Source organism: Ictidomys tridecemlineatus, chromosome 11 (genome assembly GCF_052094955.1).
Source record: "Ictidomys tridecemlineatus isolate mIctTri1 chromosome 11, mIctTri1.hap1, whole genome shotgun sequence".
Taxonomy (NCBI): Eukaryota; Metazoa; Chordata; class Mammalia; order Rodentia; family Sciuridae; genus Ictidomys; species Ictidomys tridecemlineatus.
Genome location: NC_135487.1, coordinates 24,883,811 through 24,903,130, shown reverse-complemented (window position 1 = coordinate 24,903,130; position 19,320 = coordinate 24,883,811). Strand labels below are relative to the sequence as shown.

The following is a 19,320-nucleotide window of genomic DNA, read 5'->3' as shown; positions in this document are numbered from 1 at the left end:
AATTCAATCCCCTGTACAAAAAAAAAAAAAAAAAAAAAAGGCAAAATGAATCCCACTTAATCTACTCAAAGACCTACAGTTTGGTCCCTCATTATGACCCCATACCTAAGATATCTGAACTTCTGAGTTTAGCACACTAGGACTCTTAGGATCTGCTCCAACCACACCTTTTGCCTCTCCCCACTTCACACTCCATTGAGGCAATAATAAGCTTGCCAGCCTTTATACCTACTGTTTCTCTGTCTAGCTGGCAACCCCCTCCTACCTCTTTGGTCTCAGAGCAAATACTTGCTGAGTTTTCCTGGACCACATAAAAATAAAATAAATGTTGTGTCCACTGAAAACTGAAAAATAAATGTTAAAAAAGTTCTCTCTTAAAAAACCAACCAAACAAAACCCCACTGATTATACCTCTATGTTGCCTTATCTGTTTCCCCTCTAGATTTTAAGCTACCTGAGTGCAGAGATTAGGTCTTTTCATAAATTACCCCAAAGAATCCATGCTATGATGGCTTTCACACATCCAATAAGTAGAATATTCTTGTTATGCATAGCCAGGTGGGCAACAAGATGTATTCAGTGAACACTTGTGGGTTTGAGGGCTTAGGTGAAAGAGTCTAGACGGTGTGGGCCAGGGCTAATTTTGGCTCAGGCCAGCTGAGGCAGACAGTGCTTGTCTCCAGTTGAAGTGCTCAGACAGTTCCCCTTTTACTTGGCATAGAACAGGGGTCAACAGCTGGTAGCCTGACATCCATATTTGGCCTGCATGTTAGGGCCAGCTCGGGCAACTGTGCAAGCCCCTACCTCAAAATAAAATTAAAAAGAAAAGACTGGGGATACAGCTCAGTGGTAGAACACTTCTGGGTTCAATCTTCAGTACCACCACCAAAAAAAAAAAAAAAAAAAAATTAGAGGGTATGGCAGTTTCTCTTGGCAACAACCTGCTGACAAGAGAAGGGACAGTGCTTCACTTGTCCCCACCAAGTCTGGCCACATCAACAGCTGGGCTTGTGACTCTGCTGTGTCAATGAAAGGTGTGGGTTGGGGAGACAGGAGTCTGCATGGAGGTCTTGGCTCTAGCTGCAATACTTTGATCAAATTACTTATCCATGCCTATGTTTCTCCATCTGTAAAAGTGGAGTTATATCTCTTCTTCCCAGGATTCCTGGGAAGGCTGAATAACACTTTGTGAAGTTACTTAGCAGGACTTGTGTTCAGCAAATGATAACTGTGAACTGATGGAGCCTGCAAGGGAGAGCAGATGTAGGGCAGACCACACAACAGGCTTCTTGTCACCAATGAACATTTATTGAGTGTCCACATGTGCACAGCTTTGAATGTGATGATCACAGAACACACTGGGGGAGGGCGAGGGGAAGCAAGGGATCAGATGTGGGGGATCCCTCCCCAGGTTCATAAAGTAGTCCCTGCTGGAGCCGCCAGTCGCGTCTCTCTGCAGAGGAGTAATAACAGGGGTGGGAGCTGAAGCCAGGCACCACGGTGGCAATGGGGTGCGATCACTGGGGAAACATGCGGATTCTGGGGAGGTGTTCCTCCTGTTCCTGGCTCTGGCCAGGCCAGATGGCACAGAGGACAGAAATCAGATGCTCGGGTGTCCAAGCAGGGATAAATACAAGCAAAATAAATAACCCTCAACCCCCACTGGCACTCTGCTGCAACATGACACATAAGCTTAGAGACCCGGGCCCAAGGACTCCTGGGTTCTCTTAAGGAAGCCTGGGTGGAAGGAGGTTCCCCACCCCCGACACTAGCCTGTCTGCCCCAGGTTGCCCTGAAAGGATAGGGGCAGTTCAGACCCTGGGTCACTGAGGTTGAAAGGAAGAACTGTGATTTCAATGGCCTGAGCCTGCTCTCTGCCCAAGGAGGCCAAGGGCAAGAGCCATATGGCCGATTTAAAGGACGTGGACCTGGGGAGCCAGAAGGGGCACCACAGCCTAGGGGAGGCCACGCCCTGGCCGGCAGGGCACTTGGGCTGAGGCAATCAGCTCCTGCCAGCCCTGACCTACCCTGGGGCCTCCCTCCTGCAGGGGAGCCAGACATTGGGCACAATGACACCTACTGCCCCCCTCCCTGGGGGCTTCTCCAACCTTCCCCGGCCTGGCGGGGACAACCACGTTGATTTCCAAGCCGATCCCTGCCCCCATGGGGGCCTGGGGGGCGGGACGCAGTTCCTTACACTTGAGGAGTGGGCACCATGCCCTTGCCCTCAGAAAAGCCAGAAAGCTGGGGTGTTTTGGGGGGAAGGAGTCTGGGGAGGGGGTTCTTGTTTGGGGGCTTCAGGGAAGATGCCTCCTCCCTCCTTCCCTCGCTGCCCGCCCCCGGGTCTGTCCCCAGTGGACACCCCTCAGGGCTCTGACAGGCACTGCTCCAAGGCGGCCATGCGGTAGTGGCTGGCCGTTTCCTCACCTGCCTGCAGCCTCATGGCCTCCCGGCACAGCCGATTGGCCCGTGCAAGCTCCACCAGGACACCCTGATAGGCGGCCACCATCTCAGGCTTGACGGAGTTGGGGCTGACACTGCCTAGCAGCTGGAGCAGCTCCTGTGGCCAGCGGGAACGCAACGCGGCAGGGGCCAGCCAGGGCAGCAGCGGCACACAGCCTGTGAAAGCTTGCATGCCCAGAAACCACAGCTCTTGCAGGTCAGCCCAGATGCCCTCGTAGTCAGGAGACAGGGCCAGTACTGCCTGGTCAGAGCCAGGTGTGGCCCGTGCCACATGAGACTGCGATAGGAAGAGGATGGCGGCTCCGAAGAAACCTCTGGATGCTGGGGTCCCCTGAAGAGCTGGAAGGCATGGAAAAAATGGTACATGAACTAGATGGGCCAGTGCTGGGCCAGCCCCTCACTTTCCCTCCTGTGTGGACACACGCGGAGCTCAAGCATTACCTAGAATCAGACTGTCTGGGTTTAAACCCACATTTGCTGTATGGCCTTGGGTAGTTAACTTTTCTGGGTCTTGTAAAATGGGGCCAGTACTGCTAATCTTAATCTGTTGTGAGAATTAGATGTGATAAGGCACCTGCTTGATTCCTAGGCCAGAAGAGGGCTCCAAGAGGGGAAGTGACCAGGTTTTTGTGAACCTGTCATGTTGGGATTCACCTCCTCTGCAAGTGCTCTCTAGGAAGCTTTGCCTCTAACTTCGTGAGTCAGTGCCATGGTGGCTCTACCTGGGGAGTGACTGAGAGTTGAGGGCGGGGAACGACCTCCTGATTTCTGGTCCAAAGGGATATGTTCCCCTTCCCACTACTGGGTACCCTGCTGGGATCCCCACACAGAAAACACAGAGGCAGCTGAGGGTATGGGCATGTTACACCCTGTTCCTGGGCATCTGCTCAGCTCCTCCAACCTGACAGATGGGGCACAGGGAACAGGCGGGGACAGAGGGACCCAAGCAGACACCCACAGCCAAAGTGGGAGACACTGAGGGCTGTCAGGGGCTGGAGGGGACACCATTCCCCCTGCACAGAGTCAGAGGGAGGAGGGTGGAGGAGAAGCTATGCAGAGGGGCAGAGTGCTGACACCTGTCACTGAGGTGGGTGAACTGTTGAGCAATGAGAAACCTCAATGGAGGGAAGTCAGGTTTCTGACTCAGGCCCTGGGTGGGGGCGGCTCCACCTTGAAAACACTGGATTTGGAGTCCTTGGGCTGCCAGGGATTCCAGGTGCCTTTGCCTGTGCCTCTGAACAGGCCTGTACTTAACACCCACCAGACCTTGCCTTAAAAGTCTTCAGAAGGAAGAGCATGTTATCATTTCAGGAAGAAGGGTGGGGGTGGCGAATGGAGATATATTGTAGAGATTTCCTCTTCTCAGAAAAAAATCTGCAATATCATTTTCTGTAAAAGGACTTACGCCCAGCGCACAGCAGGTCCACCCAGGTTTTTTGCCCTCACCCACCAGGCCTGGCTCCCCAGGGCTTACCTGGAGATGTGCTAAGGAGTCGGGCCATAAGGAGGCCCAGGGTGGCCACATTGGCAGCCAGAAGCAGCCTCCCTTGTTGTTGCACCAACGCGGGCAGAGACGTCATCAGAGTATTCATAAGAGATGTGAAGCAGGCATCACGCCTGGGGAAGAAAGGGAGGCAAGGATGGGGGCAGGCAGAAGGTTATGAGACCAGATGAAACCTTTTGGAAAATCTGGATCTGGGACTCCTGACTTCTCTGGGCCAGAGTTTGTAAGAAATCAGGTAGCAGCGTGAAGAGTTAACCCTGAGCCCCAACCATAGCATCTGAGGTTATGGCTGGCACTGAGATGTGCTCCAGGAAAATACCTAGGGACCCAAATCCTTGAGCGTGACTGGCTTTGTCTATTCTGAGACCCTTTCATTTTAACACCATGAGAAATCCAAACGCACAAGGAAGCAAAGTAGAGGTCAAAATTTAAGGCAATTGGGCAGCCCCCCACCACCCCACACTCGATTGAATCTCCTCCCAGCCTCTCCCAAACCCCTCACTTGATCAGCCCTGGTGCAGTGACCACGAGGTTGAGGAAGATGTGGCAGCAGGTCTGCAGGCCGATCTCCACACTATCAGGCAGCACTGAGGTGTCATGGCCAGGGGATGTGAGCTCCCACTGCTGCAGGAAGTATTTGCAAAGAAGTGAAGGAGCCCCCTCCTTGATTAGGATCTCCCGGGGTCCATCTTCGACAGTCAAGTGGCACCAGCCGGGTAGAAGGAGCCTGGGGGGTGTGGAAGGGCAGACGTGTGTGGGGTTGGGAGAGAGGAAGGTACAAAGATTTCCTTTTTCAAAGTACCCTGCCTAAGAGAAGTAAAAGTAGGGGAGAAGAAGGACATGTCCTGGTAGGTATCACAGAAAAAGCACAAGATTCAGAGTTACACAGGCCCAGGATCAAATTGATGCTCTGTTGTACAGCTTGACCACAGTCAATTACTTTAAACTTTTTGAGCCTCAGTTTCCTCATCTTTAAAATGTGGATGAAACTTCTGTCAGATTTGCCATGTGGACCAAATGAGATAGATCTGAGCCTGGTGTAGTGGCACATGCCCGTAATCCAGCAATGTGGGAAGCTGAGGCAGGAGGATTGCAGGTTTGAGACCAGTCTTACCAACTTAGAGAGGTCCTAAGCAATTAAGTGAGACCCTGTCTTAAAAAGGGCTGGGTCTGAAGTTATGGCTCAGTAGAAGAGTGCTCACCTAGCAAAAGTGAGGCACTGGGTTTGATCCTTAGTATCACATAAAAATACATAAATAAAATAAAGGTGTTGTGTCCATCTACAACTAAAAAAACAAATAAATCAAAAAATAAGAATAAAAAGGGCTTAGGGTATAGCTCATTGGTAAATCATCCCTGGGTTCAATCCCCAGTACCAAAACAAAACAAACACAAACAACAAGATATAGTTCTAGTAAAAGGTATAGCAAAATATCTGGCTTGTAAGAGATGGTCAATAAACCTAAGTTCTCTTTTTGAGAAATCTGGGATTGGCAGCTCAGAATTCCTGTGGGAACAAGCCTCCCAAAACAAACAGAAATGATCTTAAGAGAACTCTCATGGCCAATCTAGAAGCCTGGCACAGCCCAGTTTGCGGGGGCCAGTGTGTCATAGTTTTCTTTAGAATGGTCTGGCTGGACATAGTGTAACAACAAACTCACCGGAGAGCGTCCCCTGGCCAGGTGGGCCCTGGGGTGGTGGGGGAAATGGCCAAGTTGGCCACCTGCTGTGAGAGGTCATTGGCCTCCTCCGCCTCCTCATAGAGGGTCTTGGCATAACGGACGAGGAAGGGCAGCAGCTGGCACACCTCCTTACGCAGGGATGAGGTTTCCTCGGCCAGCCAGGCACCCAGGATCCGAACCGAGGCAAACACGAAGGGTTCCTTCTGTTTCTCTGGCCCCACCTGTTGCCACAGGACCCCTCTGAGATAAAGCAGGACTACAGACCCTCCCCTGTTTTACCAGTCTGCTGGCCAGCCTACAACTGGAAGGGAATTCTGGCCTGTGAGCCCCTCAGAGGTGGGCACCAAGCCTCATCCTACCCCATGTACCCAGTACCCAGCAAATGGGAGGGACAAACCCAACAAAGCAGGCCCACCTTGCTGAGAACAGGCCCCACCTTGATGAGACTCAAAGTGCATCCCCATCTCTCCACCGCCAAGGGAGCTCAAGGCTAGGGGGAAACTCGGGACTACAGCTAAGTCACATTCTACAGAGACTCTTACCTGGGATGGGAGGACAGGTGATGCCATGAACATACAACCAACAGTGGGAGGGGGGTGCCCTTTTGGGCTAAATTACAAAATGAGACCAGAGCTTAGCATGGTCTGTTGGATGTGTGGCTGGTGAATTCAGTGGTTGGTGAATTTAGCGGTTGGAGCAGACCATTAAAGAGAAGAGAGTCAAGACTGAATCCCTGTGGGACAGGAGAGTGGGTTTCTCAGAGGGAGGGAGGGGTTGCGAATGGGTGGGTGTAGATCTAGCTGAACTCCTAGAAAGGCCAGGAACCAGGCAGCCTTGCTTCTTTTTCCTGCACCGCTGTAAGTTTGTATGTGTGCATATGTAAAACAACGCCCCAGAGCGAGCAGAACAGACTGCTTCAATTTTGTGTGTGGTGTGTAGTGTGTGTACTGGGGAGCACTGTGTGAGTGGGAGGTTACCGTGTTGTGTGTGTGTGCGCTGGGATGTGAGTGCACATATGGTGTGTGGTATGGTGCTTTGTGGAGGCTTTTGGAGGGAGGGAGAGGGAGCGAGGCTCGGCCACACACTACTCCTGAGTGCTGCTGCAGTACTAGCCCATCCGACATGCAGCTTGACTGTCTCCTCATTATACCCCTTTTCTTTGCCTTCTGGCTCCTGCTCTGACTCCCGGACACTGGGCTCCCTCTGTAGGTCACTACCCCCTTACCTGCTGCAAGTAGAGGATGACAGCTCCGATGGCCTCCTTCATGATGCTTACAAGCTGCACCTTCTGTGGCTCTTTAAGCAGTGACTGCTCGCAGCGGGTACACTCCTGGATCCCCAACTCCATAAGGGCATAGCAAGCAGTCACCACATCCTCCTTCACCTCTGTGCCTGTCTCCTCCAGGCCTAGCCGTACCTCCACGCATGCCAGATTCACCAGGAGGGCCAGGAATTTGCTCCCAGAGCTGCCCGCTGGGATCCAGTCAGAGCCGCAGGCGTGTGCCAGGCGGGCTGCCAGCTTCAGGGCAGGGTTGCGTTGCCAGGAGCTCAGCTTGCTTCCCAGGATGCGCGCCAATCCAGCCTGCAGATCCCGGAGGCATTCAGGGGGCACGGTTGTTGGGGGCAGGAAGAGGGGCAGCAGCTGGCAGAGCTCAAACTTGCTGGCATCCTCGGCTTTCTGGAAATCCTCACTGAGGCCCCGCAATACTGCCAGCAGGTCGGGCTCCGCCTCCTTCCAGCACTGTGTCTCTGCAGCAGCCAGCAACCCCACCAGGAGTGCCAGGGCCTGGTCAAAGCCATAGCCATGACCCAGGTATGCCTGACATAGGGCAGACACGGTGCCACCAGCAATGAGGTGCCGGGGCCCTCGGGGTGTGCCTGCTACAGCTGTCAGGCACTGGTAGGTGTCATCAATCATGGAGCGGCGGGCAGCATCATCAGGGTCCCCCCGGGCTGTGAGGAAGGTGCTAAGGATGGGGATCTTGTTCAGGACCTGAGGATGGGTGGCCAGTTCAGGGTCACTGCAGAAACAGGCCAGCAGGGCCACACCAAGGGCACGGAGAACATGGTCAGGGCAGCCATCTGGTGCCTCCTTGGTGGTTAGGAGACGGTTGGGGAAAGTGAAACCAACGGCGTCAAAGATCCGCCGTCGGGTTTTGGCATCGATGTCACCTGCTTTTACTGCCTTGGTCACCTACAGGGGTATGGGGCAAGTAGTACATGCTATCAGCAGAATGAAAGGAAGAGGTGGCAAGGACCATCCCTTCCCTGAACCCTGGGGCACTGAAGACTAACAGGATTAGGTTACGCAACAGAACTCACTCTGGGATTATCTCATCTAGCTCCTTCTTTTTCAGGCTAATGTGACTTCTAGGATCCCTCTCACCTATGATCATCCCATGGCAGGGAGGTCTTGTCCTTCTCTACCACTTATTTGGGCACTTCGTTACCTGGCCAGTTGAGAAGTTCTTCCTGATATCTAATCTAGATGCCCACAACCTGTGTTGGAAGGAGCTTAGAACTCAGTGTTTAAAATCCCCCAAGGATTTAGGGTCCTTTCCTAAATGCTGTCTCCAGATAAGTCTCTGATCCATTTCCGCCACCTTCTCAGGGGAAATGGCTCCTGTGTCTCGCTGCTCTGCATGTCAAAACATTTCCCCTTACATTTCACCTAAACACCTCCTCTGCTGCAGTGTGAGCCCTTGACTCCAGAGCCTTCTCCCTGTTGCCATGGCAAACAAGCAGCGGCTGTACTCCCTCCTCCCTTTACCCCCCACACACTAGCCCCCCCTTTCTAGCACTGCAGCTCCTGTTCCACTGTCCCCAGCTTGGGTTCCTCCAAAAGGGCTAAGACCCAAACCAGCTCCCTTACCTTCAAGCTACCTACTGCAGTCCTGGCCATCCCTTCGGACCCTTCTTTAATCTCTTCCCGTCCCGCTACTCTTTCAGGTCTCAGAAAAATCATCCCCAGCCCTCAAATACTTTGCACTAGTTACTACCTGCTGCTGTTACCCTATGAGTCAGCTCCCATCTGCTCTGGGACACCCCAGAAAGCAAACTCAGGCAGCCTCCTCCAAGGACCCCAGTGCCACAGCCTTATTCATCTGCATTCTCCCCTTTGCCCCGAGTCTAGGGGAGCAAAATCAATACAAAGGTAGGGATCTTGGAACTCCTTTGGTGTTTCCAAAGTTGTTAGCACCACTATATATCTTTGGGGACTGGCTGATTCCATTCCTTGGGGGCCCCCCGACCACCCAGTCCTTCCCATCTCCCAATTATCCAACTCCTTACTAGCAGCAGGGCTGCAAACTGTTCGCTGTCATTCTTGGCCTCACGGAGAGCTCCCAGGTAGCGCTCCAGGGTGGGGTTTCGGCTCTCTGCCTGGTTCAGAGCTGGCTCACAATCCGAGGCCATGATGCCCGCCTTGCCCAACTGTGAACACAAGAGGGACTGAGCATCCCTCTGCAGAGGAGGGGCGGGGGCGGGGGCAGGGGTGGGAGTGGAGGATGGAGGGAGGGATTAGCACAGAGGGAGAGGAGGGAGGATTTGGAGAAGTGGCTTCCTCAGGACTGACCTCCCTTGGAGGTGGGGGACTTGAAAAGGCTGGACCTGCAAATCCTTTGGGGTAAAGAAGGGACCCTGGTCCAAGGTCACCTCCAGAAAGTGGGAAAGGAGGACTGTGCATCCTGCTACTTAGCTGGACAGCTTTCTTCAGCAATCTCCTGGGAGTGGGAGGGGGCTGGTCCCACTGCTTAGTGGCCCCCTGACACATAAAGTCGGAATTTATCTCCCTCCCAAGGCGCACAGGGAGTAAGTGGTGAGGACAGACAGGGAGGAATGGAGACACACATGGTGAAGTTCGATTATCCGGACTGACATGGGGGGAAAAGGGCATCCTAGGCTTCCTTTTTCCCTCCCTTCTTCAGATGAGGCAGGAGATAAGCTTCAGCAGAAGTGAGAATTGGAGCTCAAGCTCACCAGGCAAGGTTTGGAGGCCCCTCTGGGGACCCCACCCCTTCAGCCAAGGCTCTCAGTCGCCCCCGCAGGCTCCTTGCCTTCTCTCCTTTCCCTCCCTCGGGCAGAGGCTGCAGGAGCAGCAGCAGCAGCAGCAGCAGCAGCAGCAGCAGCAGCAGCAGCAGCAGCAGCAGCAGCAGCAGCAGCAGCAGCATTAACCCTTTACATCCCCTGTCCTCACCCTCCCTGTCTCGCTACCAGCCTGAGGATGATGCGTAGGGCTGGAGAAGCAAGAAGGGTCGGGTAGCTCCCGGGACAACAGAGAATCCAAAAGCCGGATAATCGAAGCGGGGCTGCTGAGATGGGGAGATGAGAAGGGGAGGAGGGTTCTTGGCGGTCACCACCTGTCCCGCCGCAGCCAGGTCACAACACGACATTGATGAAGTCACGACAGAGCGGCGATGAGATCACACCTCACGATGGCGCGATGATGTCACGGAGATCACAGCAAAATCACGACATGGGGACAGCCCCCAAGGATGACGGGGCAAATTAAAACAAGATATGTATTGAAAAGGGCTGTGACAAAATGGAGTCTCGACAGGGCACGATGGTGTCGCGATATAGTGCGATGGAGTCGCGATAGGGTCCCCGGGGTGCGTCGGCATTGATGAGCGCCGGTTCGGAGAGGCCCCGGCTGGGATGCAGGGGAGGGCCTGAAGGGGGCTGAGCTCACCAGGCTGCGGCCCCGAGCGTTGAAGTCTTCTGCGGGCGCGATGCTGCCGGAGCTTGGGGCCGCTGCTCACGCCGCGTTGCCCACTCCGGGCTCCGGGCTGCTGCAGCTCCACCCCCACCCCCGCATCGCCCTCGGCCAATCCGCGGCGGCTTCACTTGGGGCTCTGGCCAATGGCACGGCAGGGCGCTACGCCGTAGGGGGTGCCGCCATTGCCGCCATCTTCCTTGTGGGTATTGCCTGAGTCTGGGCCTTGGGGCACGTGCAAAGAAGGCAAGGTGCAGACTGCCCCAGGAGAGCGGGAGGCGAGAGGCTGGGGGGGTGTCCAGACTCCTTTGCTTGTGCGTAGTTCTACCTCCAGCGCTGCCCCTCCTCCCCCTCGGGCTCGCGGCTGGAATTGCGCTTCCGGAGGGTGGGGGCGGGAGGTCTTGATTAGCATGAAGAGTGTGTTTCCGGGTTGAGCCCGGGGAGGTGGGAGGAGGCGGCGTTTCCGGCCGTCGTCGCTGTCCAGGGAGGCTGAGACGAGAGGGAGCTGTCCGGGTGGGGAGCCCGCACTACCTTCTTCCTTTTCCTCCTCCCCCGGTGAGGGGAGAGAAGGTTGGGGCCCCGAGCCCATGGACTGGGAGGAGGCGGAGGCCGCCGAGAGCCGGGGCCCCACTATGTGCCCCTGAGCCCCGGTAGGTGGCCGGGGCGGCTGGCTACCAGGCCGAGGACCATGAGCTCAGGGGAGGGGCAGGTGGTACAGACGATGCCTGGGGGTGCACTGACCCGCAGTTGGGACCCGGAGGTGGAGCTCCTGGCTGGGACAGGGCAGTCAGCTGCTTCTGGCCTTGCAGTTGCGGAGCTCGAGTCCCAGACCGAATCCCGCTTCTTCTGGGCCCAGGTCTAGTCCTGCAGCTCCCTCCATTCCCTGACAGTCAATACTGACATACCGGGCTCAGGTCGCTGCCGTCCTTCTAACACCTCGACATCTGCAGCCTCTCCTTTAGCTGCTGTGTTTGATCATCCCACCGAGACTGAAAGTTGATGCAGAAAAAGGGGGGCGGGGTTGAGCATGATGTGTAAATTACAATGCGAAGCCAGCCTCGGTCAGGGTTTTGACAATTATGTCCCGCCGAGGGTCCTGTGGTGGCTGCAAGTGAGTACAGAGGTGAAGCCAAGGAAGTCAGAATAGAAACTCTCAGCGGGGTTCCAGAAATGCTTTGTCTTCTCTCACCTCGTGATAGTTGGGCTCATCGACTTTGGATGCTGTTAGTAAAGAGCATTAGTCGACTCTCCTTGTGCTTTCTTATGATTCACAGACTGGAAACTAGGAACAATTTAGAAAGACGACCTCCCAGAACAATCTGTTCATTTTTCCAGCTATTTGGAAAACAGTGTCTGCAAATATAAGCAAAGCTATTCATGGCAGTCTGTTCTGTAACTTTCCCAAATATCTGAGACTTTTTTTTTCTTTAAAGTTTTATTTTTGATTACTCACACGCGCTGAATAGGCTTTTTCAGACGTGCTCTGTCGTTGTTCAAACATATCTTATCGCTGTGTACATAAATGGAGTTCCACGTATGTAGCTGACAGACTGAACTATGATACATCCCCCATCAACCTGAAGTATTAAGTAAACATTACCCCCTGCTCTGTCTGAACAGCTGCTGCAACAGAGAGTGCTTTTATTTCGGTTGTTCTTGTAACGCCCTAAATGCCAGAACTATTGGGAGCTTTTCTAGATATTCATTTGTCAAGTATTGTGGGGGTGTGTGTTCTCTCCCTGGGTTGTTATCCTTTGATTCCATAACAAACCATTTGGATCTTGGTAATGTGTTGTTCCTGCCTGTGGTCAGCAAGCCTTTAACTGGACCCTAGCAGTGATTTGTGCCCATAGACAATTGTAGGTTTCAGTAGAAGGACTGGTTAGGTGTTCAAATAGAAATAGATGTACCTCTGTTATGCACAGTTTGTAAGATATTGCACTTCTAATCAGCTTGCTAGTCCAATGGTGTTTATTACTCCTGTTTTCAAAGCCTATTCATTTCTTTTTCTGCTTTTCCCACCCACCTGCCAGGCTATTGATGACAGGTGTTGAGTCACCTTGAGTTTTAAATCCTTTTGTGGTAGGTAGAAATGTGTTGGGTAAGATCTCTCTCGCACACACCCATTCCAGCTTGGGAGGCTACAGAAGTTGCTGGATATACTTTCTAACTTCAGCTCCATTTCATAATCTCTTGAGTGTGTCTCTGGCCCACACATCTGTCTGTCCCTGCCCCTTCCCTTCCCTAACAGAAAACTATGAAACAAACTAGAAATAGGAATTGTCTTCTCTTTTTTTTTTTTTTTTTTGGTGCTGGGGATGGAGCCCAGTGTCTCATGCTTGCTAGGCAAGTGCTTTAACACTGAGCTACTTCCCCAGCCCCTTGATATAGGAATTGTTGGAAACTGGACACGAAAGATGAAGTCCTTCATATAGTTAAGGCTCAGTGAAAACCTTTTCTTAGATGTGCTACACCTCAGTTTTGCAGTGGTGTGTTTATGTTTGTTTCCTGGCATTAGCTTTGAAATCCAACTCAGGTAATGCTGATCTGGATCCCTGTATGCTAGCTGGGGGTGAAAGTTAGGGGTTGTCTGTCTGTGTTGTTTGCCAGATGTGGGTGACAGGCATACATATATATTTAAAAATTTTTTTTTGGTGGGGAAATACTGAGGATTGAATCCAGGACCTTACTCATGAGAGTTCCACCATTGAGCTATACCTGCAGCCCATTTAAAAAATTTTATTTTGAAAGGGTCGTGCTAAATTTGCATAGACTCTCCTTGAACTTGTTATCTTCCTGCCTCAGCCTCCTATGTACCTGGGATTACAGGTGTGTATGAGGATACCTGGCAGATGGGTACATATTTAGAAGTTTTTGTTTTTTGAGATGGGGATCTATGGTGTTGCTCAGGCTGGCCTTGAATTCCTAGGCTCACACATCCTGTTTCCTCAGCCTCCGGAGAAGCTGGTGCAAGCCACTTTGCCTAGCTAATAGATTATTGAATTACTTCTTCAGAACTATATCAACTCATAATATTTCAAGATTTACATAACAATTTATAGAATATAGCAAAGTTATGTAAGAAGGAAGAAACTTTTTTTTTTAAATTTTCCTGCTAGAAGGGACCTAAATCATCTAGCCCTTGAATTCTAGAGTAGCCAAAAAAGTGCCTGACATAAATATTTGCTGAATGTATGTATGGATTTAAGCCAGGAATTGCAGATGACTCTTGAGGATTGGGGGTAGGGGGTAACATGAAGTATAAATTGGATAGATTTTAAAGATACTAGTGGTGGGAATTGTAACAAACTGGAGAGTGACAGAGCATGCCCTAAATATGATCACATTAAAATATTTTTACAAGGGGGCTGGGATGTGGCTCAAGCGGTAGCGCACTCGCCTGGCATGCGTGCGGCCCGGGTTCGATCCTCCAGCACCACATACCAACAAAGATGTTGTGTCCGCCAATAACAAATAAATAAATAAATATTAAAAAAATATTTTTACAAGTCCCTCAAGTTTAATTAGAAGTTCAACATCTTTTCATAGATAAGAAAATGTGTTTGGTCAAAGACCCAAAGCTATTAGCAGAACTGGAACTGAAAAATCAAAGCTTTTTTTTTTTTCAGACTGATACTCTTTCTATTCTGTTATATAGATGGTTTACTGTTAGTTAGACAATAATGGAATATAAAATGTTTCAGTTTTAACATTGAATTCATTTTATATCCCTTGCTCTGTTATTCTGATAATTATAGGCTGTGCGAAAGCTCAGGCTTAAAATTTACAGGCAGGGATGTGCACTGAAAGACAAACTTGAAATTCTTCTTTCTCCTAATCTGACACATTCTCCATCATTCCACATTTCTAGGAATCAATTATTAATTACTTGGCATTTAATTTCTTCTCTTTCTGTCTTTCTAGTGTACTGGTTCTGCCAGTCTGGAAGGCCATGGAGAGGAGGCTGGGAGTCAAGCCAAGTCTCGCTTCCTGGATTTTATCAGGATATTGTTGGCAGACATCCATGAAGTGGTTGAGAAGCCAGTACCTGTTTTATACTTGCTTCTGCTTCAGTGCTCTGTGGTTGTCAACAGGTATTGTTTTCTTTATAGATTTAAGGTTAAAAAAGGGCACTCTGTGTGTGTCCCTCAGTTCATCTTAAACACTACTAAGAGGCAGAAAAACACTCTACTGATTGAAAGAAAATGTCATAATTTTGGTGGATATTTAACTTGTTGGGTTAGGTTGTTTTGTTTTGGAACCAAAATTTAAATAAAGAACTGGGGCATGATCATTTTGAGATTTGAAAAAGATGCTTTGAAAAGAAAAAGCTTTCAAAGTTGGACAGATTTGGGGCCTGGAGCTGGATGTTTCTACTTAATGACTAAGACCTTAGGCAAGTTATCTAATGTGTTTGAGGAAGGATAAGATCTACCTCATAGTTTGATTTGAAGATATTTTAATTAAAGCATGTGGTGTAGCACACTGAATGGACATGCTTAGTAAATGATACTTTGCTTCCTTTCCTAGAGGAATCTAAACTTACAGAGAGAATAGAATGTATTTCTTGCTTTTTCGATAGAAAATGCTGTGTTTCATAGAGTAGGCTTTCTTCCTCAAGATTATTTCACCCCACTAGAGCCTCTTGCCAGGAGTCAATGCCAAGAAAGCTGAATATCAAAGGAGAATTCCATTTCTGTCATTTTTTTTTTCCTCTTTCAGTTCTTTTGTTGATATGGTTCCTTTCAGAGTATGGAGTATGAGAAAACAGCAATTCGAGAAAGACTTCTGAGTGTACTGCCATTCTGGGCAATGACCAAAAGCCTTCTGCTATAGAGGTCACCCTTGGGGATAACTAATCAGACTTTTGCTCTTATAATTACAAAGATTTATGTTGCTTTCCTAAAGCAATTAGTGGTCATGATCTTAAGGGCTAAGTAATTACTGTATTTAGCAATTTTAGTAACATCAGCTTTGGGATTTTGTTGTCTTATAGTGGTGGTTGATGATTAATTGCAAAAAAGTGACCTAAATTTTATTTTATTTTATTTTTTTGGCACCAGGGATTGAATCCAGGGGCACTTTACTACTGAGCCACATTCCCAGCCCTTTTTAAAATAAATAAAATAAGAAACAGGGTTGGGCTGGGGATGTGGCTCAAGCGGTAGCGTGCTCGCCTTGCATGCATGCTGCCCGGGTTCGATCCTCAGCACCACATACAAAGATGTTGTGTCCGCCAAAAACTAAAAAATAAATATTAAAAAATTCTCTTTCTCTCCTCTCTCTCAAACATCTCTCATGTTCTAAATGAAAAAGATGAACAATAAAAAAAAAAAAAAAAAAAGAGACAGGGTCTTGCTGGATTGCTTAGCAACTTGCTTAGTTGCTGGGACTCCTGCCTCAGCCTCCCAAGCTGGGATAATAGGTATGTGCCACTATGCCTGGTGACCTAAATGTTTTTTTTTACCCTGATGGCTTTTGTTGAATATTTCTAGGCAGCATTTTATTTAAGACCATTTAAATTAAATAAGTAACTGATTTAGCACTATCAAATTAGAAAAATAACATTTTTAAAAAAATATTTTTAAGTTGTTAATAGATCTTTCTTTCTTTCTTTATATGTGGTGCTGAGATTTGAACCCAGTGCCTCACACATGCCAGGCAAGTGTACTACTGCTGAATCCCAGCCCCAGCCCAGAAAAACAAAATTTTTGAAGTGTATCAATCAAAATTTTTGAAGTGTATAATCCTGGTTATAAACATTGCATATATTTTCCCATATATTAATTCTCATAATAACCCTAAAACAGATAGTTTTATTCTCAAATCAGGAAATTGAGGCCCAGAGAGGCAAAATGACCTGACCAAGGTCACATAGCAAGAACATGGCAGGTTTGTACCTTCTACAGCATGCTTTTTTTCTTCTTTTGTGTTGCCTTCCAACCACAGGTAATCTTTTTGAGAACTAAAAACTTTCTTTTTACCCTGAACAATGATAAGCTGCTTACTATTTGAGGGATTCAAAAAACAGGGGAGGAAAAAACAATTCTGAGTCTTTCTGTATATTTTAGTTGCACTTGGTTAAGCATACATAGTTTTGTGGATTCCTTGGGCAAGTCTTCAGTACCCTGTTAGCTTGGTGATTAAAAACAGAACCCCAGTGAGTGTAAAGATGCAAAGATGGTGTAACTAGGAGTGCTTGTGGTAGGAGTTAGGTTATACCAGTTAATCTTTAGAAAAATGTGGAGCTTCCACAATGAAAGCTGTGGGAATGTGCAGGCAACACATGACAGGCATAGTTGTTATGTGTTTTAATTTGTTGGAGTTCTTTCACACTGTTTTTTTTTTTTTTTTTTTAGAAAACAATCTCCTGGTCGTGGCATACACCTGTAATCCCAGCAGTTCGGGAGGCGGGGAGGCAGGAGGATCTCAAGTTCAAAGCCAGCCTCAGCAATTTAGCGAGGTGCTAAGCAACTCAGTGAGACCCTGTCTCTAATAAAATACAAAATAGGTCGAGTGCCCTTGAGTTCAATCCCTGGTAGGCCCCCCCCCCCAAAACCACAATCTCCTAATAAATAGATAAAGAGGGTGAAGCCCAGTGGTATCAACATTGATATAAACTGAAAGTGAAATTAAAGCTGGATATGGTGGTGAGTGCCTGTAATTCCAGCTACGTGGGAGGCTGAAGTGGGAGAATTGCTTGAACCCAGGGGTTTGAGGCTATCCTGGGTAGCACAGACTATTTAAAAAAAAAAAAAAAAAGAAATTAGAGTGAATGTATTTAGGTTGTTCATTCTCATTAGTAACCAAAGAACTGCAGATTAAAATAAGAAGCCCTTTTTATTCTGTCATGTTAAAGTAAAAATATATAAGAGGTTGTGGTGAAGCCCAGTGGTATAGACCTTGTCTAACCTGTGCAAGGCCATGGGTTCAATTCCCAGCTCCTCAAAAAACCAAACCAAATCCAAAACAAAAGTAAAAGCATCTAGTGTTGCTAAAGGATGATGTGGTTTCCCTCATATACTGCTGGAGAATTTTAACAGAGAACTCCTTGGCATAAGTATTCAAGACCTAAAAGGTTTATATCCTTTGACTTAATTCCTCTTTCAAGAATTTATCTCAAGGATATATTCAGGTAGTTTTTCCTGAGAGTATGCATGAACACTTATTTTTTCTATGCTGCGAAACATTGCTGTAACCTGCTCAACATTAGACAGTGGTGGAATTTTTGCGTATTCACAAATTTGCAGAAGATATTTTCTAACCCCTAAATAATTTAGAAGAACAAGAACATGGAGAAATGCTCCTAATGTTAAATGACAAAAGCAAGATATGGAACTGCATTTTTACTGTACTACTAATTATGTGAAAAGAAAAATCATATATGATAGAAAACAGTCTGAAATAAGATATATAACTAAAAGTGTATATTTTTTTGAGTAGTGGAATTATTTTCACTTTATAGTCTATGTTTTTCAGATTTTTTTTTTTAGAGAGAGAGAATTTTTTAATATTTATTTTTTAGTTTTTGGTGGATACAACATCTTTATTTTATTTTTATGTGTTGTTGAGGATTGAACCCAGTGCCTCACGCATGCCAGGTGAGCATGCTACCACTTGAGCCACATCCCCAGCCCTCAGATTCTTTTTCAGTGTATTTGTATAACCTTTTTTATAAGGGAAAAAATCTATCTCAAAGAATAGCAGCAAAAAGCAATTGGAGAAGGGTTGGGGACATGGCTTAGTTGGTAGAGTGCTTGCTTCACATGTACAAGGCCCTGGGTTCAATCCCCAGCACACCCCCCCAACCCCCCCCACCCCCCACCCCCGCAAAAAAAAAAAAAAAAGCAATTGGCAATAACCTGAGTCAGCCTGAGTCAGTGTTTATATACTATGAATATACTCAGCTTTTACCTGAACTCTTATGTTTTTTCTTGATCAGCTACATTTTTCCCCCTAGTACTTAGGATTGAACCCAGGCCCATCAGCATTTTACCATTGAGCTACATCCCCAGCACATTTAATTTTTTATTTAGAGACAAGGTCTTGCTAAGGTGCTGAAGCTGACCTTAAACTTTCCATCCTCCTGCCTCAGCGTTCTGGGACAGGTGTGTACCACTGCATCCAGCATTCAAATATATTCTTAATTGTTTGCTGTTGTTATTAAGCTCATGGATTGTAGGGATTATTCCTGAAAAAAATAACCAAAATAAGGAGCTCTTCAATTATCCCTCATTCCTGTTTACCACTTAATAGTTTACGTCTTCCTTGGTAGAGCCCCGGTACCCAATGACTTACACTTTAAGGGCTTAATTTTCATTTCTTTTTTTTGGGTTCAGTGATGAAGCTCACTGCCAGAAAGAAGTGGTTACAGTTTACTTGATAAAAGAACTCTGTTTTCCTTGTAGGCCGCTGAATTGCTATTTTTTTGTTTAATTTTACTATTAAATGGCTTGAAAATAGCATTTTGAACCTGGTGATTATCATTTGAAAACAAATGTGAGGTGGTCCTAAGAATTTAGGGATTCCTGTAGTAATCTGTCAATTTCTTGAGAACAGGGTTCTTTCCTTTTTTACTTACGCTAGGTATTCCTAGCAATTACAAGTGCTTGGCACACAGTAGATGCATCATAAAGATATTTACTCACTGAATAAATTAATAAATTAGCAATAGGGGAATTCTCCTTTGAGAATTAAACTGCAAGATCAACACTATCAGAGCAGAGGTATACAAAGGCCCTTTAAGGAGACACAATACCTTAGAGTCCAACAAGATTCGACTAAAGCCAGGTGACGTGGCACACAGCTGTAATCCCAGTGTCTCGGAGACTGAGGCAAGAGGATTATGAGTTCAAACCCAGCCTCAGCAACTTATTAAAGCCCTAAGTTACTCAGGAGACCCTGTCTCTAAATAAAATATAAAAAAGGACTGGGGATGTGGCTTAGTAGTTAAGTTC

General features: G+C 48.0%; 2 protein-coding genes across 9 annotated transcripts in view; one reads left to right on the top strand and one right to left on the bottom strand.

Moving 5' to 3' along the window:
• Positions 1–1,286: 1,286 nt before the first annotated feature.
• On the bottom strand, positions 1,287–10,461 carry Ncdn (neurochondrin). Of its 3 annotated transcripts, none has more exons than XM_005317798.4 (7): positions 10,340–10,461; positions 8,941–9,081; positions 6,875–7,843; positions 5,629–5,870; positions 4,470–4,694; positions 3,938–4,080; positions 1,287–2,802 (listed from the first exon to the last, which is right to left on the bottom strand). In XM_005317798.4, the coding sequence occupies exons 2-7, from the start codon at positions 9,061–9,063 to the stop codon at positions 2,366–2,368; spliced, it is 2,139 nt and encodes a 712-aa protein (XP_005317855.1). In that variant the 5' UTR covers positions 9,064–9,081; positions 10,340–10,461; the 3' UTR covers positions 1,287–2,365. The 3 variants fall into 3 exon arrangements, with proteins under 3 accessions (XP_005317855.1, XP_005317854.1, XP_077882032.1); XM_005317797.4 differs by having other exon boundaries at positions 10,008–10,404; XM_078025906.1 differs by lacking the exon at positions 4,470–4,694 and having other exon boundaries at positions 10,008–10,407.
• Positions 10,462–10,595: 134 nt separating this feature from the next.
• The window catches only part of Kiaa0319l (KIAA0319 like), a 107,165-nt gene continuing 98,440 nt past the window's right edge, over positions 10,596–19,320 (top strand). For 2 of the 6 annotated variants that reach the window (XR_005735097.2, XM_005317796.5), the window contains exons 1-2: positions 10,879–11,013; positions 14,288–14,457. Coding sequence is in view for 4 of the 6 variants with exons in the window: in XM_005317796.5 (XP_005317853.2) it covers positions 14,316–14,457 (142 nt within the window). In the remaining 2 variants the exon portion in view is untranslated. Of the gene's footprint in view, positions 10,615–10,809; positions 11,014–14,287; positions 14,458–16,722; positions 16,827–19,320 lie in introns of those variants that run through there. The other 4 variants (XM_021735469.3, XM_040288367.2, XM_078025904.1 and 1 more) reach the window with 4 other exon arrangements.

Excerpts from the sequence above, each read along its gene's own strand:
- Ncdn (XM_005317797.4), bottom strand. The coding sequence starts at position 10,040 with ATGTCGTGTTGTGACCTGGCTGCGGCGGGACAG. Across the intron at positions 5,871-6,874 it reads TCATCCTCTACTTGCAGCAG|GTGGGGCCAGAGAAACAGAA; the intron begins GTAAGGGGGTAG and ends CTGTGGCAACAG. Across the intron at positions 2,803-3,937 it reads ACTCCTTAGCACATCTCCAG|CTCTTCAGGGGACCCCAGCA; the intron begins GTAAGCCCTGGG and ends CATGCCTTCCAG.